A 25,692-nucleotide genomic window follows, 5' to 3' on the forward strand; every position below is an offset into this window, starting at 1 on the left:
CATAGTTGTAGACACCAAAAGTTGTGTATCGCATTTCAGTAGCGTAGAGAAAACAGTCCCGTATGAGTGGAAACGGAAAAAAGTAAACGCTGAAACACAGAAATAACTTCTTTTTTTTTTTTTTTAACAATCAACACTTGAAACACATACGGGACTATAAAACTGAAAGCAGGGTGGAGGATGACACCCAGCCACCTATGAAAATAAGTGCTCTCGCTGCTTCTGTCTGTCTTTTCTCCATTATTTCCCCCCTCTATGATGTTGAGAGATTTGTCCTCACATCGGGAAATTTCCGACGGTGATTATCTTTCATTGGAAATCAGCACTATTTTGTGATCAAACCATTTTCGTTCCTGCGTTTCTTGTTTTACGTGCTCGCTCCCCGCTAATTAGTCTGCTCTCAGAGCGTTAACTAGTCTCTCAGAGCGTTAACTAGTCTCTCAAAGCGTTAACTAGTCTCTCAGGGCGTTAACTAGTCTCTCAGGGCGTTAACTAGTCTCTCGAAGCGTTAACTAGTCTCTCAAAGCGTTAACTAGTCTCTCAGGGCGTTAACTAGTCTGCGCTCCTGATCGTAAGCCGTATTAACATATGACTGTACAGCAGAAACAGGGACCACAAACACATTATTCGCTGCTGACATTCTCATCAAAAGTCATTCCCCCCAAAATATCAAAGTTTACACGAAACATGTGTAAGCTATTATAATGTGTACGTAAACAGCTAGCGCTTTTATTGTGGAGGGGAAACGGAAAGAGAGGAGGATTGGTTCGAGTGAAAAGGGAGACAAGAATAAAGTGGTTGCCGTCTTGTCTTACCGAACGGAGCAGCGTGTTGTTATTTTATTATTATAAAAGTATAGACTCAAGAGAAACCCTCGCTACACATGTTTAGTAAATATCAAGCTGGAAATGACAACTAACGGTCGCACAATTTAAATCTACCTGTTATTTTGAGTGCGCACTGATATGGAACGCTGGTTAATGTAAACAGGCTGCACAGTACTTTATTGTCTGAATAAACTACGCCCCGTGACTCACTCTCAACCAATCAGAATGCTTGATTTGATCTACCCATATTATGTCATATTTAAAATTATTTGTAAAACTTTGACTCAAATTTGTGATGTTGGACTAAACATGTGTATACTGTTTGTGTATTGAATTGCTTTGATGGTGAGCTGCATGTGAAAGAATGAATGAGAGATAGAGTGAATATTTGCAGGGGCTGATGCTTGAGTAACTTTTGTGAACAATTATTTTTTGCAAATTTAACATACACCTGTGAAGTTAATCTACAAAAAATTTGAAAAATCCCAATGATAAAAAAGTATCATTACTATTAAACATTACGAAGCAATTGACGTAATGCTTGAGGTTTTTTCAACATCATTAAAACTTCTGAGCAATACAGAGTCAACATAAGAGGCAAAAACATACGCAGACATTTCACAAACAAAAACAGAAAAATATCCCCAAAATATTTGATTCCACTACAATTGAATCACAATTTCACAGAATGTTCATCACACATATTTAGAGTAGTTTCATACTCATGTGACTTCCACCTTTCCTGCCTGGCCTAAATAATGCACACCTTAGTAATACACCAATATAAAGCAGAAATAAGCGTCTTTGTGTATCTTGAAAAGTGCTATGTAAGTTGAAATTGTTATTATTATTATTATTATTATTAATAATAATAATCAATGAACACATTGTTTTTTGGCACTTACATCAGCTCCAAATGTTAGAATACAGTTAAATAACGTCCTTAATCTTATTTGAGTGACAGCCTAACTGCACTTTTTTTTTGCAATAACACATCTAATAGCACACTTTAGACAATTGGTGCAATCAGGAAACTGAGGCCACTGAAAGCTTTTACTCCACACAAACACTGCAATTAATCATTCTGATTACTAAAACTGACTGAAATGAGCATTAGTCCTGCAAATATGAGTCTACGTGGATTCACAAACTGCAACTCCAGCTCTAGACATGCTATGTTATCCCGAGGGGCCTAATTTAAGTCCTGTTAAGAGCTTCTGTGGGCGCTCAGGGGGGCAACTAGGGTCTTGTGTTATTAAAGAAATTAAGGAAGAGAGAATGAGACGAGGGGAGGGAAATAAAACATGAGAATTTTAATGAAACCCTGGGTACACTAGCTGTTTCCACTGAGACACCCCCAGCAGCTAATTCGACAAGAGTTTGATGTCCAGCGGTGACCTGAAAATAAGGGCCATTCTTCCCCTTAGAATAAATGGTGGAGAACAAAGCAGGCCCTCTCTGTGGGTAAAAGGAACTGCTGGGAATGTACTAAAAGGGCTGTCAAATAATTGATGGAAGTCTTAATAGAGGTATACGAGAGCAGGAAATGTCCTCTTTAAACAAGACTCTGAACACATCAGACACACACATCAATTGTTCCTCGACCTTTTCGAAGCGTGCCCTCCACACTGAAGTGGTATTCACACAGTGTAGCGTAGAACTGAATTTACACAAATCCATACTGCAAAACATTTCTACCTCATAGGCTGCGAGTGCGAGGGCGGGAGGGAGAAGAAATGCATGATGGGAGAATGTCAACAACAGTGTTTGCAGTTGCAAACAAGAAGCCAGAGCTATCGGAGATGGACACATTGCAAATACACTGTTAGAGGAAAGCTGATTTCCTCTTTATATATGATGTTTCATGGCTTGTGACGTATGGGTGAACGTTCCCTTACACAACGTGAGTTCAGTTAAGGAGTCGAGTCAATCTGTTATATCTGGATGTTCTGGACTGAAGACAATACACATTATTGTTGTTGTTATGGCTTAAAACATATCTATGGGACCACGGGAGGAAGGTTCACAATAAGTGCCAGACGGCACGAGGGCTTCTGCTGACTGTGTGTTTTATGTATTTTAGCGGTAACTCTCCACTCGTGCGGGAAGCAGAGTCAAATATATAATTTGTCCATCGCGTTGTGTCACTGACTCTGCTCCTTCTTCGCAAAGAAATAAATGACCTGATAAATGATATTACAACCGGTGTCGAGTAACACTTTTTCTCAATACACCGATTTTCTTATTACATTGTCCTTCAAATAACCCTAGTTTAAATAAAACATGCAGATGTTCACAGTGTATTTGATCAAGTCCGGTCTGTCATGTGCTTTGGTTTTCAGTCCAAAACATACACAATACTACAAGAAATACACTCAGTAGAGGGAACAACTAAACCACTTTATGTGATTAAATGAGTATAACCCACAAGTGGCTTACCCCCGGTTCAGACAACAAAGGCCTATAAAACATTGTAAAATACAAAAAAGAAAAAAAAGGGATGTAGACAAATACAAAGTCAAAACCAACAATAAAAGAGTCTCTCCACTGTGTCTCTGGTCGTGGAGCAGCAATCATGTCAAATGGAAGTTATATTTAACACCATCCAATTCAGATTCAATACACTCAGATACAAAGGAATTGTGGCCCTTCAAAGTTGCGCTGCCTGGCAATTTATAATAATCCCTTTGAAATGACAGGTGTTCACCTTAGGTTTGATTGCATGAGTCATGTGATGTTGTCATAAGGGGATTGATTGATAGAAGACTCTGTGTGGCACTTTTTATGAATGACATCCATTCACCCTTCAAAACTACATCTAAATACAACCTTTGGTCCGATGCAACTTTAATCTGCCTCTGAAGACATTTTGTAGACAGGTAGACAGGTTTATATGGAATTTGAGGACCATGCAGTTTTACTAAATGGCATCTACCTGGGCTCAGTTCCTCATGCATTAACCTGCCTGTCACCAGGATGGATTCATGTCATATGTGAACCTGCGCTGCACTCTGCTTGCCAAGCATCCGTTTGACAGAATGGCAGAGGCTGGAGCGTAACATCCAAACATTCAAATGAGTTATAAACTAAGTACCAGCTGACTGAGCGTGACAGTTCGTGTTTAAATGTTCAAACACATGCTGAAGCCAGTGTGCCTAATACTCCCATTAAGCATTCATGTTTTGGTTTGCTAATCCAAACACAAGATCATCATTCCTTGTGTCATGGTGACAACTGCTGTATCTTCCTCCTCCTTCCTCTGATTGATCTGTGATTCTTCAGGAAATAAAAACCGCTCTCTGTCATTTGGCCAGCCAGATTCTCCACATTTCTGTCGGGCTTCTGCGAGGACAGCCGTCACTCACTTTTGTACCCCGTCTTTCTTTTGACAACTGGCTGTCCTTTGGATTTGGTTGCATTGTGTGCCTGTTGACTCAATGCAAACTATAAGAACAAACTGCCCTTTCTATAATCAATCAATCAATTTGTACTACATCTATTTCGTTGTAAGCAAGTCTTAGATTTTAATCAATTAGGTGTATGGCATATTGTTGGCTGAAAACATCAAAATGATCTACTTTTGGTCTCCAGTTATAATTTTACAAAGAAACCATTTGTATACACCTGCTACATGTAGTCTTTATAATTGTGGCTTTAACCTAGGTTTCCTTAACATTGGCTTACATTGAATTACATTTTCTAGATTCCAAAGGTCAGCGCACACGGCTCAGGTTCTTCTTCAAAAGCCTTTTAAATGAAATATTACTGCATCCTTTAATTCCTTTCTTTTAATTTGTTCTGTTGTGCCAACATTTATTTGATTGGCGATAAAATTACATTCAAATTCAGGCGGAAAAAGTACAGTCAGATGGTGTGTGTTAAAAGGAATAGTTACACATTTAAGAAGATAGAGTATGCTTATACCTTTTCATGATGAGAGATGAGAAGATTGAGACCTAAATCTGTGAGTTGGTTCTAAGCCACAGCTAGCAGACAGTTAGCTTAGCATTAACACAGAAAATTAGGAAAACAGCAAGTCTGTCTTTAAATCCACCTATACACACACACCTTTAAAACTCACAAAGCAACTTGGTTGAACTGCTAAAAACAAAAGTGTAAAAACAGTACAAGAGGAAGTCTGCACCGAGCTATAAAACAGCATGTCACATTATCCTCTAAAACCACAATTTACACCAGCCTACTGCTTTATGTCCACTATGAAAGGTACATATTTCTTCATCCAATAACTATTTACAAAAGGGCTGAATGATGGTGTGCAATGTACTACTTTAGAAACATTTTGTCCTTGTTAAGTCATACGTACACAAGCTGCAGTCCAATACAATGCCTTAACAATCTGACAAAATCTTTTACTGCCACTGCATTATCCAACATGGATGCCACTTGCAGGAAAGAACGCTCTGTTAATCCTGTTTAGGAGAGGAACACATTATACGTTCTCTTTTCAACCTAAAGCTCTTCACAATGAATTCACAAAGCTTGACAAATACTGCTCTAGTTTTAACGGAAGTCAGTTTAAATTTTATGGTATGTGGAGAGGAATTTGGTTTTGAATGCACATGGCAAGCGACTAAACAAATCCAAGCGTTTCCTGTCCTAAAAGTAGCTGATCCTAAACTATGTTTATGTAGGATAATATAAACTAAATGTGTTTTTATCTAACTTGCTGTATTAGTGCATTATTGAAAAATGCAATATCAAGGTAGCATAAAATGCTACACTAGACTAACACTAAACTGGACATTTTTTACAAAATGAAACAAGACATTTAAACAAGGTTTAAAAAAAACAAAAACAACCTTGTCTATAAATCCATCAATCATGCTACATGCAATATTGCTGCCATGGTGAATCAGATCTAAAGGGGAGGAAAACTAAAAAGTTAGAAACACAAACCAAGGCATAGTGTTTGGGTTCTTCCAGCTAAATGTCACCTTTTGAAAACGCGTCCAAGCCAGGAAAATCTGGCATCAACTCATATTTGTGTTGCGTCCGTCTCTTGTCACTGGGACCCGGTTACTGAAGCGTAAATGTCAAAACAAAAGTCGACCAAAAACACTTCCTCAAAGCCCAGGGGAATCTCATGAGGGCATAGTGCAAAATACTTCAGTCTTCATTTACTTTAAATACACGCATGTTAGTGTTTTTACAAAACACATTGTCTGAGTTATTAAAGCTTGCTTTTTATTTAACCAGAATTCAAATTCTAATAAATCAGATTAAAGCATATTAGCACATTTCTGCATCTCACTACATTTATATTTCTTAAACTGCAGTGCAGCTTTTATTCTATTTTTTGCTTCTTGACTATTTGTTTTAATGAATGTTCTTTTTAAATCTGGTTTTCTACAACATGTTTTTAATGGTTTCTCATGAAGCACTTTGAATCTCTTGGTTGAAATGTGCTGTACAAGTAAACTTTCGTTGCCGTCTGTCATTTTAGCGCTGTTAAAGCGCAATCGTTGGGCATTATGGAGAAACAAGCAATGTTCAAAAATGTACCCAAGGTGTCTTTTCCAAGATTGCCACTATGAAGCACCAACATTTGACATTTCAAATTCTACGTAGTGGCATTAAGTTTGTATATTTTAAAATCTTAAAAAAAAAAAAAAATTGATCAGACCATTGATTTAACAGGAATACATTTTAAATTCAGCATTGATTAATATAACATTTACATGTCTGTAATATGCCACTTAAATCGTTGCTTGTGTAAATTAACCTCAGTAACACTATATTATCAGATTTAATTAGCCCCATCTATGCATTGAGAGGATGAACTCAGTGGCATCATCCAAGTTCTCCTATATGCGCCACCTAAACCAATTAAGAGCGCACACACCGAGCCGTATGGGGAGAAGACAAGAGCGAGGCAGATGCTGCGAGGAAACCACAGGAGGGTCGACAGAAATAGAAATATGGTTTGCCAAATTTCTACACAAAGTAAAATAGAACACGCTTGTTTCGTTAGACAAAAAAGGGACTCGTTTTGTAATGCAGTTTAGAAAAGCAAAACAGGGACGCAAACAACCACCACGCCAGCGATGAATAGAAATGTGCTGCATTGTCGCACGACAGTCCCTCCTAAACACAACGTTTAGCATGTGATCCATCTGGTAAACAGTTTTTTTTGTTTGAGTTGCTACACTCAAAATGCCCAAACTTCCCCTTGGAACCAACCAGGAAGCCTGCAGGTCACCAAATCTTTAGAGTTCAAAATAACTTCCCAAATCTTAAGCAACAATTCAAAGAGTTTTATAAAATTAAGGACAATATTTTCAGAGTCAATGTGCACATTGGAAATATTACAGTCACAGCAGCTGGTTTCACCACTGGGCAGTCTTCTGCGCTAGAGCTTTGAGAGGATGGTCAGCAAGCAGCCGGTCAGCACCACACAGGTGGCCAAGGTGAAGACGAAGCAGTTGAGCAAACCCTGAGGGGGAAAACACGGGTTTCACATCACTTCTAATCATTTTGGGGTTTCTACTGGGTAACCAAGCAAAGCATCTCCTTTCCAATTTCAGCTGGCAGCTTTCACTAAAGTCCTGTTCTCATTGGTTAACTGTGGCGGTACACTTTAACAAGTCGAGCCATGAGAGCTAATTTACAATGCATGACAAGATCTAGATTATTCAACATGATCAGTGCTGTTGCACTTACCTTAATCTCTTTGAACACCATGGTTCCCCACAGAGCTGCAACCAGACTGTATCCCTACAGAGTGAAGACACCAAACAACCTGTTTATTGAGCACAAAACTGAGAGACATCAACACGTTCTCCTCAATCATTTGACACCTTGTGTGCCGTAGTATGCCGAGCTATCCTGCTGACAAGTTTTAGTTTACAGTATGGGCTTTTCTATACATAGAAATGTGTTTATGTAAATGTGACAGGGAATACGAGTTGCAAGACAGTGTTCGTTTTAACTCATCAGGACCCGAGAGCAGCAAGTTCACCCATTTAAAGTCCAACGCAATTCAAATATTATCTTGCATGACAGCTGGATTATCATGGCATCAGAGTCGCACAAAATCCATCTTGACAGGCTTCAGATGATGCTTTTATGATCCGCAAGTCAGAGCACAGACCAATCTGTGTCCTGTGAGGCGCTAAAGAGTGCGTGCGTGCGAACATGCAGAGGCAACTGATCAACAAGGGCAATGATGTCTTTTAAAGAGGCGTTATGTAAATGCTACAAAAGAATCAATTATATCAGAACTGAAAAGTATTTAAATGGTACTGCAGATAGATTGTTGCTCATCACAAGGCTGCCTTAAGAAATGACAGGTGGTTCATTACCTGCCATGTATTTTCAAAGTGCCTGCCTGTTTCCAAATGGTTAGCAATGATGAATTCTCAGGTGGTTATTTGAACTCACCCGGCATGCCAGATTGAAATAACGCCAAATAAAGAAACAGTCATGATTGGACCCCGTCAGCTTTCATTTAGGTCAAACTTCATCCATGACCAACACCTTTCCCCATGCTATTTATACTGAAAACTAATATCCTGAAGTTTTTTTTTGGGGTCCCCTTGTCATTTTGTGCTCTACCACCATCGGGGGGAAAAAGGCAAGAAAAGTCTCAACATAATAGTACATGCTGTGACAATCTGCATCAGCAGTGATGCTCCTCTGGGGAATTTATCTTTAAGAGTTTCTATTGTGGTGGTAAATGTAGAGCACTTCCATTTGAGCCTTCAGGGCATGATGTACTTACTGCAGTGATAATAGGAAAGGAAATGACTGCACTCAGGTAGTTATTGGCCAGGAACCAGCAGTATGTGCCACACGCCCACATCAAGCCAGACAACAGACCTGAAGAACCGAAGACAGGGGAGAGAACAGAGTACTTGAGAACAATAGGCTATAGTTCAAAAATGCAGATCGGTGTAGTCAAGTCAAAAGGAACAAAACAATAAAAAAGGCAAAGAACTAAATGTAGGCAATCCATCATCTGCATGCCAGCTTTTGGGCCAGAGTGGACATGTTTTCTACAGACGCCTTCCCTGAACCAACACAACTAACCGTCTCCTGAGCGGATGGGTTTGCACATGCAGCTTGGCAAAGAGACCAGATATCATCACTGCACTCACACATTTTATATGGTTAGTCAAAATGCTTCTTGAAAGAGGGAAATCTTTGCAGTAAGCATGACTCACTAGAGCACATGGGCTCAGGGTGCCATCAACAGCTTAACAAATAGGTGAAATGGCAAAACATTTTTAATAATTTAAAAAAACATTTAACACCCGTATTATAAGGAAGGACTTTAATGGATCAGGCGATATGTTTTCTTTTGTCGACAAATCCCATTACAATGGGTCGGAGTGCACAGGTGCATCTTATGAAGTGGTAACTCAGTGTAAAGGAGTATTAATATCATGATTAAGTGTGGCTTACCTGGGAGGATGGCTCGGGAGTACACTCTGGGCCTGTTATTCATGACAGCACAGTAGATGGCAAAGTACACTGTGCTCGCGACAAAAATGCCAGAGCACTGCGCATGAACATAGTCCAGATCTGTGAAGAAACGATATCATTTGTAGGTGTGTTTATCCCTCCAGGATTGCAATAACACAAAAACAAATGTCATCCTTTTAAGAGATCAGCCATTACAGCCAATAGCAAAGCGATATTTAAAGAAGTACTTTTAGAAACCTTAAGCTTCAGAGAGTATCTCCGGAAACTGGATAATAAACCTATTTAAAGACCTGTGCGATACAGTATTAAGCCTCAGACGGCACTTTTTTTTTTTTTTAAAAAGTCAAGATGCAGCGACAGCAGGTTTAAAAAATAGAAAGTGAAGTCAGTCCAACACTAAAAAGCAGACCATAGTCACTGGCTCCATGGAAGATGCTGTCATGGCACGATGACTGGTTCTTGATGTACAGGACGGGTGCAAAGGAGAACCCATACAGCACGCCTGACACCACAGCAAGCAGGCAGCCTCTAGTGAAGAAGTGACATGATGGATGGATTTTAATACTCCAATGGCATTATAGGATTGTTTTATTCAATAAAAATGTCCCCACTGCAGACTACATTGCTTCACGTAATGAGCACAGCATCATATATCCAGATTGTAATCATTTCAAAGTGAAAAATGGAAACTTGCACTTGCACTACTGATGTTGTATTCACATGCACTTTTAGAAGTCAATCAATCACTGTGTTTGTAATGTTATTTTTTTTTGCCTTCCTTTAATGATTTCTGCTTTTTGAGTGCTTCATTTCATAATTGGCAAATAGTTAGTCACGACTTAAAGAACCTTCCCTCGTCTGTGCTTGCAGCCCGCTGACTGCTAACAAGTTGAGCTCACATGAACCGCCTGGTCTTTGGTCCGATTGAATCCATCCAGAACTCGGAGTAACCTGGACCGTAGCTGCACGAGTTTGATCTCTGCAGAAAATTACACGACGACATGTTAACCATTAATGCGACGGCGCCATCAGAACTCTGACACCACAAAGTCATCACTTTGAAAAAGAGACACCGTTTGATTGTCCTTCAGAGGACTCTGAATTTATATTGGGTCAACTAGTCAGAAACGACATAAGGCGAGAAATCAAAAGCAATGTACTCACTCTGTCGAGGAGTAATGGAATCGATTCAGAGCTGTGATGCAGTTCCACGTCAGTTTTCACAAAGAAAAAAATGATACCACTGGAACCAACAAACAGGTCACATCTGTCAACTGGTGTCCAACACAGACCTCACAATGATACTGATAGTTTTGTTTATAGTATTGCAGCTAATAAACATTTGCACTGACAAGGAGGAAGTTCACCTGAGCAGACACAAGCCAGCTCCACAGTAGTTTAACATCGGCTTGGGAATTTCCTGAGCATTCCCAAACCAGCCAAACCTGTGAAAGAGTCACACCTCAGTTTCTTATGAATATTTTGAAAAATTAAAAAACCTTGGGTTGACAACTCTATTTAAAAAAGGACCTGGCAATTAATACAACACACCTTTTATTGCAACAATTAGCACCTTCAAAAGTCCACTGCACTTGAAGAAAGAAAAAACAGTCTAACCTAGACAAACTGATCAAACTAGTCAGTGTTGATCAAATATTAATCAATATTCTGTTTCTACAACGAAGCACCGCCCAAAGCAGACTCATTTTACAGCGTCACAGAGCACTATACGTACGCATCAAGGATCATCCAGGGCTCGTCACAACTACTTTGAGCGCAGTGTAGAAGCTCCTGGAGCTGTTCGACAGCTGCGTTAACAGACTCCTCATCTCAAATTGTGGTTTTTCTTCAGATGCAGGGAACTCTTGCAAATGTCATTTTAAAGCACTAAAAAGGTAGAACTTTTCTCACGGTTCACCCGTCTGATGCATTAGTCAGGATACAGTGACAGTTTCAGCAGGTTTATAAAAATAAAAAAACATTTAAATAGTTATAAACCGTAGCTTTAAGTGTACTAAAATGCCATTTTAAAGTTAGTTAACTTCATCTATGAAAAGAAAGGAAACATATTCTCCAGTCTGGCTGGAGGAGCACACATTGTGCGACTCACCTTGTGCTGGCCCAGCCCATCAACAGACATGAAGAGCCCCAAATGACAGTCCCAAGACTGAGGCCAATTGCTTTAACAATGGGAACAGACGCCATATTCCCTGTAGATCACATGGGGAAAAAAGGTTGGCATCATGCATATCTGAAAGATTTAACTATGCGCCCCCTTGATTGTCAACAATGGCGTCAGCAGTGCACGGCAAACACATGCAGTGCACAAGTTGTCGACAAATGCCGAGTCAGCTAGGTGTACCTAATAAACTGGCAAGAGTAGTATGAAATTGGGACACGTATCCTCAAAGTTTGTTATGCCTCACAGGAACAGTATCAACACCATCAGTTCAAGAGAAGACGGAGTGTTTTAGTGCCTTGAGGCAGTTTTTAAAGTCCATCGGCCAGCCGATCCATGCTGGCGCCAATGAGAGCAGCTGGCATGGCACCACACGAAATACAGCACCAACGAGTTGGGCAATGCGTTGTGCTTCATGAGAAAATACCTGTAGCCCAGAGGGCACCGCCAAGCATCGCAAAAGGGTAAAATTTGGGCGACTGAAGTATCAAGTCTCCAAGCATAGATACACCCCAGATCGATGCACAGTAGACCCACTGGAAGAACATACCTGGAAGCAGAACAGACAAATTATCATAAAAAGGCGACAAAAACAACACTTGGAGTTACCATAACAGTCAACTTCTTGACACACATGTATTTTAAGTAAAGCAAGTGCTGCATGTTTACCGTCGCCGGTCTCGATTCTTTTCACAGGAACAAAGTTGCTTCCATACAACAGCGCGGCAAACACATTGGCAGCAACTCCATAAGCCAAATTAGTCATATTGGTGGAGTTGAAGGTGAACACCAACATATCCAAGTTGCCAGCTTTAGCGACACGTTTCACATCTGGATGAACTTTAAAAAAAAGAAAAAAAGAAAACCGATTAAAGAGTTGAATACAGACGACACATAGACACACGTGTTGGGCTTCCTCGTCACACACAAACTGTCGTTCCCGTACCTTGTTCAGCAGCATTGTCAGTGCTATGACAGCTCACTATCAATAATGTGGTCACAAATAAAAGCAGAGGCGGGTATGTTGCTTCACGCATGTTAAAATACACAGACTGGATTGCTTCGGCGTCGCTGGTGCACGGTGTTAAAAACAGCTCGAGGCCCCGCGTGTCATCAGTAGTGAGGAGAGAGGCTCAGCCAGGTGCTGCCGGTTATGTAATCACTCACTCTAACGCATGACAGCTGGCGCATTCAAACAAGAGTGACACACAAATGACAGGTAAACAAATGCATCTCAATATTTCTAGTTTAGGTTCAGAGATGTGGAGGGGGGAAAAAAGTACATTTGCTGAAGTGTTGCAATCAAGAACAACTTGAAGGTAATTATATACTATGTTATGTATTGATTATATTATTTGTCGAATTTAGATTTTCTACTTTATAGTTTGACCTCAACACAGTTCAGAAGCAAATACTATACGCATGCACACTACAATTTGACGACCTTAGTTAGATGCTTTATGGTGTCAGATTATTTACAAAATATGATATTTAGATAAAAAAAAGTACAGATAAAATCAAACTTTAAGCCACCCAGCACACAGTATACACGGTATGAATGAGTTCCTGAAGCCCTGCTCCTCTCCTCCTCTACCACTCATCACACACAGCTTCAACATTTTTATTTTTGGGTTCCCAGCAATGTTTGTTTGTTTTTGTTTGCTTTGTCGTTCCCTTTTTGTTTTGTTCCGTTTCTCTCTGTCTCTCATCCCCAATGTAAAGCGTCTAGTTGTATTTAGAAAAGCCCTATAAAAGTTTGACTTATTATTATTAGTTCTACATCAACCAATTTTAATACATCAATAAGTAATCCAATAATACGATTGACTCATTATGTCTGAATAACATAAATATTTGGAAATTGGTCTTCCTGCATAATGAGTTTACTTTTGCTCAGCTACTTTTAAAATAAAATGTCAACGCTTGAGGAAAGAAGTTGCTTTCACCAGGTCTGCGTGCTTCTGCCAGCTCTCAGGTCTAAAGAACAACCATCAGGACGTCACTCATCTGGACATCACAACACAATAGTTCTATTTTTAAACACGTTGTTATTCGGGTGAGGACATCCTGGACGTGGGCTGCTGCCTCCAGCCTGCATTCCCCTCACACAGGACGCAATATTAGTTTCCTGCCGTTAACTCTTTCCCTTTTCACATTGCGTATGTATTTTATTGTTTTATTTTGCAAAAAAATTTACAAACATAAAACACATTTATTTAATATCATAGTGCAGGAAGAGGCAAAACGCCAACAGGGGCGTATTTGAACTTTCCACTTATATCATATTACAATTTTACAAAATGACAAACATAAAAGGAAATATGGATAAGACAGACAACCCAGGAAAAGAAAGGGAAAGAAAGAAAATAATGTCATTGTGTGTGTGTGTGTGTGTTTGTGAGAGAGAGAGAGAGAGAGAGAGAGAGAGAGAGAGAGAGAGAGAGAGAGAGAGAGAGAGAGAGAGAGAGAGAGAGAGAGAGAGAGAGAGAGAGAGAGAGAGAGAGAGAGAGAGAGAGAGAGAGAGAGAAATAATTGTGTTTTTTCTAGGATGTTGGATTCTTAAACCCACAATGGTAACGTGTGAAACAACTATGTTGACACAACAGCTCAAACAAGAAAAACATAAATACAAAAACAACTCTTACAAAACAGCAATTAAACTTTCTTTTTAGGCAATTTTTCAAACATTGTATTGATTCTATTCTATTCTCCTCTATTGTGTTTTAGTCTGAAAGACAATTAATAATTTAAAACCAGCAGAGGTCGCCTAAAACATGTCGATGCATTATGAACCAAAATGCTTGATTATTGACCTTCACCTCAAACCTCTGTCTATTCATTTGATCAAACAATATCACCATACAGTATATGTAATGCACGTCAACCTATAATTCAACTAAGTTATCATTTTTTAAATTGCATTCACAATATTCGAGTCACAGGACATCTACAATATTCGGGTACATGGCAACTTTATTCACTGCTTTGTATTACTTTTGCAGACCATTTGATGAAGATTGTAAACTAATGCTGAAGTTGTGTTTATCATGCTGCATATGTTACCATATAGAGGATTATAGCTACTACTACAAAAAGACATGGGAAGAAGAAAAGGGTGTTTTCCCAGCCTGTCCATCCCCTAAATACACGCAGTTGTCTTCGCGCACTAGTGGCCACATATCCTCCTTTCTTCCAACATGACTTTCTGGAGTTGTGCCGTCCTCCTTGCTGTGAGTTTGGCTCCCAAAAGACAGTCAGCCATGACAAGAACATAGCTTCTAATGGGGAGGTCTCGCTTTCCCTGGCTGTTCTTCCCTCGCCTAAAACTGACCAGCAGCTTTCGGAGGTGCCCTCTTTCAAACCGGAGTTTGATCATTGCGAGCGCGTGCGTCGTGTATTTGTTGGTGGTGGTTTCACAAGTCGGATACTCGCAGCAGCACCGGGACAGAAGGATCGAGAGAGACAAGTACCGGCACAGCCGTGGATTGTATCATTTGGATCACTCGGATGCAGACTCTGTGGATGTGCAGACCGGCGCGAGCTTTGTGCTCCCGACGCGGTCCAACGTGGTGTACATCACGCTCAAGTCTAAGCGCCTGAAACCGGCACATATCCGGGGTACAATCAGACCAAAACTGAGGAGAAAAGTGAGGAGGAAAAATGATGAGGCTCATAAAACTTTTACGCAGGGCAAACTTGGCACTATGGAGCGGCACGCGGGCCAAACTAAGCGCGACTTTGCGTCCAATACTTCACGGGGAGGAACCAGGGATGTGTATTACAAATCTTTGGATATACTCCACACACCTCGCACGGACGCACAGGCTGACTCTCACATAAGCTCCATACGAATATACAGCCAGAAGGCACCGCCGTGGCTTAGCCCACAGGACGTGAAAGTCATGCGCTTTCTGGCGGATGCCAAAGTCTTGCGCGTCGCAGAAGTTTCCCGTGGGGACTCTCCGCCACTGCTGGTGTTTGAGGGCCAGACAAGCGTTTCACCCACCGACCCAAAACGCACACAGCGCGGCAATGCATGTGGGGGCCAGTGTGGAGTGATCAGCAGCCCCGTGGACACCACCGAGGTCTTTGCTTTCCATCTGGACCGGGTGCTGGGGCTCAATAGGACGTTACCAGCCGTGAGCAGAAGGTTCAGCTTCCTCCACGGTACGTTCACAGACACCAGGACACAATCTGGTATCACCTGACGGACGCAGAGCAAGAGGCAGGTGGGATGGATACAGCATATCTGAGGAAGTTACATATGATGTTCTAACTTGATTGGTTGGTTTCTTTTGGGGGTATTTTAAAGGCAACCTCATTAAAATGCACACTGCACAGTACAGAGTCACTGATGTGCTGCACACATTACATGAAGGATGCATGAAATCACGTGCTCCGCAGTGAGAGAGAAGGGGGCTGAAGATTCAACAGTGTTTCTGAGCAACAAACACACTGACACTCTACACATTGTGTCAGCAGGACGCTGGTCAGGATGAGTCAGGACTATTTTGAGAACAAGGCCAGTCCAGAAATATTCAAGGCCAAACTGAGCAATAAACAATATTCACGGCAGCATGTGTTATACAAACAGGTTGTTTTAGGTATACATTCAAACTTCAGGATGTCATTGCACTCTTCCAAGGTGTGCATTTAGGATTTTTGGGGGGCACATAGAGTGACTGTGGCTCAGTGGAGAGCAGCGTTGTCAATCAAGAGGATCGGTGGTTTGATCCCTGGCTCCGCTAGCCCATGTTGATGTGTCCTTGAGCAGGACACTTAACCCTGCAGTGCTCCCATAGCTGTGCCTACGGAGTATAAAGGGTTGATAATCCTGATGTGGCACCTCGCATGGTGGCTCCTCTCATCAGTGTGTGAATGGGTGAATGATGTCGTGTTAAAGTGCTTTGAGTTGTCGCAAGACTAAAAAAGTGCTATACAAGTACAGGTTACACAGCAGGAGACAGAGAAGCATTCTTTACTTTCTTCTCCACACCACCGCCGCTCCGTCTCTGACATACATCTAAAACATGTTTAGCGCCTTAAACCGTAGTCCAGCTTTGATCTGCTGAAGTAACCAAGATAAAAATGATGAGGTCATGCCATGCAGGTGTATATTTGAACCACTGATGACGTGTGCGGTATGCATTGCTCAGTAAGCTTTTCCTGGACAAACAACAAAAAGGTTAAAATAGTCACTGAGACTGAACAGTTGCTCAAACTTCGCCATTTTCTTGTGTCCTCCCTCTTTAGATGTCCAGCCCTGTCCAGTGGTGTCATGGGACGCTTCTCTCTACCCAGAAGGCCCTGCTGCAGGCGGGTCCACCGTGAGGTTAACGTGGGGGGAGTACCAGAGCTCCCTGAAACAGAGGTGTTGGCATAAAAACATCAGCCCCAAGCCCGACTCCGGCTGCTCCTCAGTCCATCACTATGAGTGGGGTCAACTGGCTCTGTTTGACTTCTTGTTGCAGGTAACAGAAGCTGCTTGAACATTACAACTCGAAAAACTGATTTATTAATTCCACATCTCTATGAATGTGAACAAAACGCACAACTGCATCTTTCCCGTCCTTCAGTTTGCTTTTGTACAGCCACGGCGTCGCTTTCTCAAATTCCGAAAATGCCTCATAAATTACTTTTGCAAACATCCCGTTTTGGCCGAACAGATGTCTTGTTTCCTGTGTGGAAGGCCCAGATCTCTCATCAGATTTTGGCTTTGATGACACATCTCCTAAGCATTCTTTAAAATTCATATCCATGCTCAAGAAAGAACAAATGTAACAGTTAGAAAAGGGACACTATGCACTTTTATTCCAATAGTTTGGAAACTAATAAATCCGCCATGGAGCTCACAGCTTTCATTATGCATCTTTATTTCAAGTTCCCTACGAATAGATTCATAACCAAGTAAAGATACATTCATATTGTGTAGTTAAGAGAAACAGATTTCTTACATACCTGGATATATTGATGTTATTATATTGAACATGAATAATACATTGAACATGAATAATACATTAACCAATCTCAGCTATTCATATAAACGCTGGCTGAATATTGTTTATAACAATAACCATCTCTGAATACAGAAGCCAATGATGCGCTGCTCTGTTGAGAAACAACAAATACAAATTAATGTATATTTTTATAAGTTGGCCTCAATGGATAACTTAACTTCTGTGTCTGAGTGCCTCGGTGATCATAATCCCGTTAGTCGTTAGAGGTTAATCTTCCATAATTAGGGCAAAATCATCAAATCCTATTTTTCCTAATTGGTTTGTGACATTACAGCTTTTTCTGGATTTAAGAAATATTTTCTCATCTCCCAAATCCCTTTTTTTACTTGTAAACAAATACACATTCTTTATTTATTGGAAGATCAATAACCTTTGCATATGCATACACTGAAAGTATGTTAAGGAATGATGCATTCAAATTACATTCAAATTATAATCTCAAATAACTTTTTATGTCCGAAACAACAATGTCAATTTATAAAAGACAAAAGTCGGTCAGGGCTTTGAAGTGCATTGCAATAGACAACGTGTATACAAATGTATTTAAAGGTTATGGGTTTTATTAAAGACTGTATGTTTCGGGACTTGTCGACTTGATTGACAGGTATGAAGGGATTTCGGCTCAGCGATGCCTCTGTGGATGCTCGTCAATCAAAGTTGTGCCCGCGAGTGGCTTCTGAAATCTATGAGTGATACATTTTCCTTGTTTTTAATGAGTCTTTGGGAGCATTATCTGAAACCTCCGCCTATTTAATGGTTTAGCATGTGGACCGATATTGACATCAATTAAACAGTGACCATGTCTCAGAGGCCCTGCGAAAGCCAGCCTGCTGGATGTGTTTAGTTTGTCTCTACCGTGGATTTGCAATTATTTAATCTCATAATAAAATCCTTATGTTGTCTGCGAGATAATATACAAGGGGTCCCAGTCCATATTGCAAGATAAGCTTGCTCGGGGCAAAATAACCTGTCATCCAACATTTCAAAAAAGAGAAAAACGCCACGAATACCAATGTGAAAACTCATAAATCAATCACACCGGTGACTGTATTCTAAACACATTGACTACGAGCGATCTGAAGAAACGTGAACCGTCTCTTCCAGATTCACAACCGTCTGGATCAGAGCTGCTGTGGGTTCAGGCCCCGGCAGGAGGATGTGTGCGTGGAGCTCGGCCACAACGCTGAATGTGGGGACCAAAACCACATCCAACTGACAAACATCCTCCACAGGGGTCACGACCCCAGACACCTGGTCTTCACCAACAACAAGGGCTTCTTCGACCGCAATGAGGACAACCTGGACTACAGGCTCCTGGAAGGAATCAGAGAGTAAGTTTGGATCGTAAAACATTTCACTCAGATTTAGTTTGTTGCGCTTAGAACATCAAACACTGACGTGTGGCTAATTAATGTTGGTTTTCATTAACAAGGGACCTCATTCATGACCGTTTGGACACACAACTTTGATCAAAATAAGAATTTAGATAGAATGACGGATAGAAAACTTTATTAATCCCCGTGGGGAGACAACAACAGACTCATATGGATAATAACAGACAAGGTTCAGAGTGCACAACAGACAAACATATTACAAGATCAAACAGCAGAAAAATGCCATATGAAACAAAACAAGACACATTTTTAAACCACAACTAATGGTGTTCATTAAAAAATTGAACAGCTGCCAGAACAAAAGACCTTCCCTGTCGTTCGATGAACACTTCATCCTGAATCGCTCAATGAATGAACCTCTGAGTCCTTTTAAAACACATTGTAGTGGATGGCTTTCAGAGGAAACAATCATTTTTGACTATTAATGAAATGATTGAACCTGTCCACAGCAGCACAAGTTATCGGTGTTTCTCTTGTTCTTTTAGTAGAGTTTTAAATCCCCCCGACACCCTTCCTCCTTGAAAAAAACATCTTTTAAATGTTTTAATCATTTCAAACCTCATAGTCTTACAAAACATATTTAGATCTGTCTTAACAGAGTAATCTTGTCTTTTGAGATTTTATTCTCTGGGCCTTAATTGTGTGCTCTTTCTGTTTATCCCAATGTGAAAACACTTCCCTGCCAATCTGTGTGAAACATCCGTCTTTTGACCAATAAATCACTCGTTCCAGAAGAAGAGACAGAAGAGAAGCTGTTGTTTGGCGAGTGTTGTTTGTGTCTCTCTTCAAACATGGATCTGTGTGATCCACATCAATTCTGTATCTTCTTTTCTGCCCAATGGGATACAAAGCTAACATGAGTCTAAATTTAGCTGCTATCAGATGACACCCAGCTGCAAGATGACATAACGTCATTTAATACTTGATCTTTTTTGATCTCACGTGGATTTCTTTGTAGAACTGAAAGGGTTTCATCCCTTTGACTTTCATCAAAGCGAAAGAAAAAACCCTGATTTGACTTTTTATTCCAGGCACGTTCCAAATTGACATGTAAACATGCAGTATCGCAGTTTATTGGACGATCTGAACAGCTTGAAAAACCTAAACAACAACCACTTAGCAGTCTCTCCATGGCACTGCTCCAGGAGTCTTCAAAGTCGTGGTCATGTCCTCTCTGTCTCTCTCTCTCTCTCTCTCTTGTGGTTTTTCATTTTAGTTATACAAACATTTATCTGAGGCAGAACTCGTCTTGCAGGGAATAATACAATCCATTCAAACCTCAGTGAGGAAAGGCACAAAATGATCTGCGAGTCAAGTCTACCAGCCTACTAAGTACATTCGCTCGCTCCAAGTCAATGTGCCACAGCTTCACATTATATATGATTACATCCTATGAGTGGAGCCTTTACCCACTTATAAGCTATAACGACGTCACACAAAGTCCCATGTTGACTAACTCGCTGACATGATCGTGCAAAGACATTTTTCAAGGATGTGAAATGACCGTAATGCTATTTCAGACGGTATGGGTAGGCGTTGGTTTTAGCAAAACCCTTCTGTTGCTTCATGCGGATGCTTATCCGTTATACTCACTACCCATTTGGTAGCCATTTGTTGACTGAAAAAAAAAAACTTAACACGACTTTGGAATGGATTTTCAGAGAGAAAACTGCTGCCAGTATTAGTAACAATGCTTACACGACATCTTTTTCAGATTGTAACCACAATCACTGGGACTGGTTGTGATTTATTTCACAGTTTTACAACTGCTTTCCAGAAACTTCGAAGGCCAACTGCATAACATTTTGCATAAAGGGCAGAAAATGTAGTTTGAAGTTGTGAGGTTGTTTTCCCCCTTAGTTATTCTATCACCACAGTTTGTGTTGTTTGCTGCCCTTGTGTCTTTGGGTTCAGTTACCTCACCATGTTTGGCTGTTTCTACTATTTGCACGTTGGTACACCACCTTTTTCCCATAATAACAGGGTAGCTTCGACCCATTGAGAATCATTAAAATAATTCTACTCCCAGCCAACAGCAGCTCTGCCTCTGAGACATGCGTCTGAAACGAAAACTCCAGTTTGATTTAACTTGCTCTTCCTGACTCACCGTCTGTGTCTCCAGGCTCCCGGAGCAGGCGGTGTTGGTGCTGAAGAACAAGAGGCTGAGGGAGAAGCTCCTCCAGTCCCTGTTCCTGGACCAGACGTACTGGGAGAGCCAGGGCGGCCGGCAGGGCATCGACAAGCTCATCGACGTCATCGAGAGGCGCGCCGCGGTGCTCCTCACCTACATCAACGCTCACGGGATCAAAGTCATCGCGATGAATGCGTGACGAGAGTCACGCCCGACAAGTGGCCTTCATAATGGGACACAGATGAAGTAGATTAACGGATCTGTGCGACGTCCCTGGAGGCCGTTTAACGAGACACTGGAACATTAGCCACTTACATTTTCGAAGTGGCTCGGGAAGAAAAGAACCAGCAACTCATCCGCTGATGTCATACTGTAATGCTGTTTGACATCTCTTTAATATCAACTCTAACAAGAGCACAATGGTGTTAAAGCAAAACTGGTCCTCATCTTCCGGACCATATTATTTTACCGTGAAACATTGTGAAAAATAAGATGAATAAACATTTTTATATTTGTAAAAATAAAAGTGATCACATGACTAATGAAGGACTTATTATAAATTGCTCACTATCCTTTAAAACAAAAAAGTTGTTCTATTGTTAATATTAGGAAGCTTCATTTTCAGTCATGGAAACCAACCATTTGCATAAAATCCTGAGAGACACTTTAAAGTTTAAATGAACTCATCAAGGTATTTAAAAAAAATGTTTTCCCTGGAGGCGAATACGCTGCCATCAATGTGTACAGAATATGCTGCAGTTATACCTTCGCTCCTTCCCGAGGCCTTGCATTAAGTGTACTTTTGCTTTGTGTGTGCCTGGCGGGCCCTCAGTGAACACACTCATCAAGTGTGTAGCAGCAATGACAGTAAGATCTTCATGAAGGTGTTTAACATGGCGAACAAGCCACAACTCCGATATCTTGTATACCGTCTTAAACATTTCTTTTTTTTTTCACCAAACTCTCAAGAAGTCAAGAAGTTTTTTTTTAACATATCTGATTCTTCAAGTATGTCATTACGGGAACAGCTTTGCATTGTGTCTGTACTTTATAAACTGAATAACTTGAAGATGAGAAGTCAGATGGTGTTATTCTGTTTAATATGCTCTCCTATTTCCCCTGTATTATTTATTTATTTATTTACTTTCTTTAAGTATTGAAGCTGTTCGAGCATCAGAAGGTCAATAATTGCATTTATTTGTAGAATAATAATATATATCGAGACATGACCGTTGATGCCAGGTAATTTGTCAGTCCCTACTTCACTGTAATTGTATAAAATGTTTGGCACTTAAATTGTCAAAAATGACAAAGCCATCAGCAATACAATCATTACAAAAGCATGCAGTTTCTCAAGTCAGTGTCTGTCAAAGCGTGTACAGAAATAGTCTACGTATGCCGCTGACATCTGAGCCATAGGGTCTACTTCTCACGCTGTAAACGGCGTGCTCTCGACTCGGAGAGTTAGAGTCGACGAGGCTTTTTTTCTCCTTTTTTTTTATCGTGTCCATGCCGGGTATTCACTTGGCTGTTGCTTTAACCCCTCTGCACCCGCATTAGTGTGTCAGTGTGGTCCATGCCTGTGTGTGTTTGTGTTAGAAAACCCTGCTCAGTTCCCAGAGTGCTCTGCAGCGGAACCTACTTACATATTCTCACACAGTAACACACACGGACAAAAGGTGACTTTTGTCATTTGACTGGTATGCAACAGTACATGTAAAGACACACACCGAAGACACATAGGCAAGCATTATGACCTGGACCTTTCCTGACAGCCCCCGTCTGTCTCCTCCCATTCAGTCCCACTCAGTGACATTAGACCACTGGAAAACCAGTGTGTGAAGTTCTGCGGGTCAAGTGCTGCGTGGCAAACTGACAAACACGCCTGTAAAAGCAGCTCAACTTGGACACACTCTGCAAAGGGTTAGTTTGCACTCATGACAAATATTATTCTACCATATTGCCAATGAATAAAGTGAAATTTAAGTTGACATTTGAACAAGCTATATTGACATTGTCCGCAAGAGGGGAAGCTCGATGAAAAAAAAAAAAAGGTTTTCAACCTTATCTATCTCTCCTAAAGGCGAACCGTGTGGACATCATGGCTGCTGCTGTTCTCTGCTTCTCTGGGGCACAACGGCAGGATCTATTCCTTCAACCAGTGACATCCCAGTGACGTCGCTGGTGGCGAGAAAGAACTATCGAGTGCTTCAGCTTTGCTCGCTGTGGGACACAATCTGTCGCAATGTCATTAAAAAATGTCAAACAGACAGAATGGCGTCCCAAAATATAGATGCGGAGTGTTTTTGCTGAGTCTAATATTCAGCAGGAGAGATTCTGCTTGAGACTGCAACTTCCGATGGGAGGATGTGGCTGCTCAAAGTCCACTGAGAGGAAACAGAAAATAATGGCTTTGTAATGCACGTCAGCGCGGGCATTTCTTTGTTGGATGCTGTTGCCAATGACAACCCAGAGAGAATGAGAATTGTGTTTGTTAACGCTCGCATGGACGAACCTCTTTTATGTCCTATCTGGGACACCGCTGCGGACCCTCCTCAGGATCTCCATGGGAAACTGGAAAAGACAACCAAAAGCAGCAAGGGGATTTTTGTTATTGTTATATTGCTATTTTAAAGGTGTGCCTGTAAAATAATTAGAGTCTTCAACCAGAAAGAGAGAGAGAGAGAGAGAGAGAGAGAGAGAGAGAGAGAGAGAGAGAGAGAGAGAGAGAGAGAGAGTTTATCTCAATAAAGTCTTGCAATGAGTAAACACGGAAAGTAAGCCTGTCTTAGTTCAGTGTAAAAGAGAAACTTCAGAAGGTTAAAAGTTGAATTGATTTCCTTTATTAATCAACACCTGCTTTTTTTTCAACCTATATTTTCTCTCTCTGTTCTTCTTGTTTTTCTCAGCCCAGAGCGTTTGGCCCTGATGTGCAGGTGTCACCCCCAGCAATAAGCAGAGTGTGCAGCCCGTACCGATTCCCACGTCTATCTCCGCCGCCTTGCCATGTCTCTCAATGTGCTGCGGCTCCAGGGAGCAGACAAGCCGCAGCAAGAACACGCGTGCCTCGGCCTGTATTCCTTCACAACTTGCCACCTTCCTGCAAAATTCGTGGCGAGGTGTCAGAAAATCTAAAAATGATGTGCTATCACAACCGCCGCTGCTTAAGGCGTGAATGCTGTGTTCATGCGACAATGTTATTATTTTGCCTTTGGCACTGTATGAAATATATTTGGTTTCATCTGTATAAAAAAACATGTGTGAACACTACAATTCCCCATTTGTTGTGAGGTTGTGTGTCAGACTCTTTCTTGTCTGGGAGCAGTTATCAACCAGTGGAATAACTGGCCTTTGTACTATAGAGACTATGCACCAAATGAAGTATATATATATATATATATATATATATATATATATATATATATATATATATATATATACTAACACTGTGCTATGATCGCCATCACAGCTCCATTTGCTCCACACTTCAGATTGCCACCACTGATTCCATCCCTGTTTAGCCAAACACATGAACTGCGTTTCAATCAGGAGAGACAAGTCAGATGAAGAAACAATACTCTTTGAGTCTTTGGTGCTTGGACTATAGGGAGAGTTGTAATCGAGCAGCAGCGAGATAAATCCCCCCCCCCGAGGCGTTATAGACATGGTGGTGGAGGCTGAGAGGATGATGAATTGATGGGCGGAGATGTGGAGATGGAGGAGCGTGTAAGAGCAGCATGAATGAATTGAATGTAGAGAGACAATTATATTTGAATAGAGACAGCAGCAACAAAACACCGTCAACACAAACTTATCTTCTTGCTGCGAGAGGAGACCAGCTGGTTTGAACAGCTGAAGTCAGGATTGACAGCTCCAAACAATGACAGCAAGGGAATTATGGGCGATCATGCTGAGCAGTAAATGGCAGATGTGTGAGGAATAAACTCCAAGCCTAAGCATACGAGAGTAGAGTCCTGACTGAAGTCTTGCTGGAGCTTCATTTGATCCTGAACAAACAAACGGGTTAGTTAAATATATAGCGAGCGTTCAAAATGAAAAAAATAAAATGTATTCCTCCAAAGTTTCTGCCTCAAGGGAAAATACAGGGTTTGCACATCATATTTCTTCAGGCCAGATGTTTGAATTTAAATATCTTTAAAAGCAGTGGGCTTTGTACTTCAGTCTTGTGAAGCAGGTTTTGGCTGCAGCGCTGTGAAATAAGATGGTAAATTGGAATATCTCTTTTGCAAAAGTTCTTAAGAAACTTCACACGGTTTAGCCGTGGGCATATGCGACATTTATATAATTACAGCTTATTTTTTCTTTGTGACAAGCCTGACATTTTCACTCTTGTTTATGCGGATGATGTAAGTTTCACATTTTTGCACTTCCTGTTTCCAAGGGAGTCAATAAATTGAGTTTCTGACAATAATTTGAGACGGTTCCTCTCAGCTGTGCCCAGCTGGCTGCTGCCTGATCAGACTCAAACAACAGCCAAACAGAGGAGCTCTTTGTTCTTGTAACCTCCGCTGAGCGCTGATTAACACTCTGGTCTGACATGATGTCACTTTTCCCATTCCCTGCCCTTCAGCGTTTGCCACTGACCTTCAGCGAACTCGCAAACAAGCAAACCATGTGCCTGCTGGCTATGTTCAGATAAACTTATGTATTATGACATTCATTCAATTATGCTTTGACT

General features: G+C 41.0%; 2 protein-coding genes across 2 annotated transcripts; one reads left to right on the forward strand and one right to left on the reverse strand.

Annotated features, from left to right (window-relative positions):
• Window positions 1–7,162: 7,162 nt before the first annotated feature.
• tmem144b (transmembrane protein 144b) lies at window positions 7,163–12,488 on the reverse strand. The gene is made up of 12 exons (XM_068595282.1): window positions 12,398–12,488; window positions 12,121–12,282; window positions 11,879–12,001; window positions 11,383–11,482; window positions 10,640–10,717; window positions 10,437–10,515; window positions 10,172–10,251; window positions 9,682–9,800; window positions 9,252–9,371; window positions 8,569–8,666; window positions 7,509–7,562; window positions 7,163–7,281 (listed from the first exon to the last, which is right to left on the reverse strand). The coding sequence occupies exons 1-12, from the start codon at window positions 12,486–12,488 to the stop codon at window positions 7,198–7,200; spliced, it is 1,188 nt and encodes a 395-aa protein (XP_068451383.1). The 3' UTR covers window positions 7,163–7,197.
• A 2,228-nt stretch (window positions 12,489–14,716) lies between these two features.
• On the forward strand, window positions 14,717–22,010 carry gask1b (golgi associated kinase 1B). Its single transcript, XM_068593325.1, has 4 exons — window positions 14,717–15,618; window positions 16,705–16,922; window positions 18,573–18,799; window positions 20,985–22,010. The coding sequence occupies exons 1-4, from the start codon at window positions 14,733–14,735 to the stop codon at window positions 21,190–21,192; spliced, it is 1,539 nt and encodes a 512-aa protein (XP_068449426.1). The 5' UTR covers window positions 14,717–14,732; the 3' UTR covers window positions 21,193–22,010.
• The last annotated feature ends 3,682 nt before the right edge of the window (window positions 22,011–25,692 follow it).

This window comes from Clinocottus analis, unplaced genomic scaffold (genome assembly GCF_023055335.1).
Source record: "Clinocottus analis isolate CAN_PGR_092001 unplaced genomic scaffold, fCliAna1.0.p SCAF_10, whole genome shotgun sequence".
NCBI lineage: Eukaryota > Metazoa > Chordata > Actinopteri > Perciformes > Cottidae > Clinocottus > Clinocottus analis.

Bases quoted from the DNA above. Each gene is read 5' to 3' on its own strand.
- tmem144b (XM_068595282.1), bottom strand. From the start codon at position 12,488: ATGCGTGAAGCAACATACCCGCCTCTGCTTTTATTTGTGACCACATTA. The intron at 10,718-11,382 runs GTGAGTCGCACA...ACTCTTTCACAG, and splicing joins ATGGGCTGGGCCAGCACAAG to GTTTGGCTGGTTTGGGAATG. The intron at 7,563-8,568 runs GTAAGTACATCA...TTCACTCTGTAG, and splicing joins CCTTTCCTATTATCACTGCA to GGATACAGTCTGGTTGCAGC.
- gask1b (XM_068593325.1), top strand. From the start codon at position 14,733: ATGGGGAGGTCTCGCTTTCCCTGGCTGTTCTTCCCTCGCCTAAAACTG. The intron at 15,619-16,704 runs GTACGTTCACAG...CTCCCTCTTTAG, and splicing joins AAGGTTCAGCTTCCTCCACG to ATGTCCAGCCCTGTCCAGTG. The intron at 18,800-20,984 runs GTAAGTTTGGAT...CTGTGTCTCCAG, and splicing joins CTCCTGGAAGGAATCAGAGA to GCTCCCGGAGCAGGCGGTGT.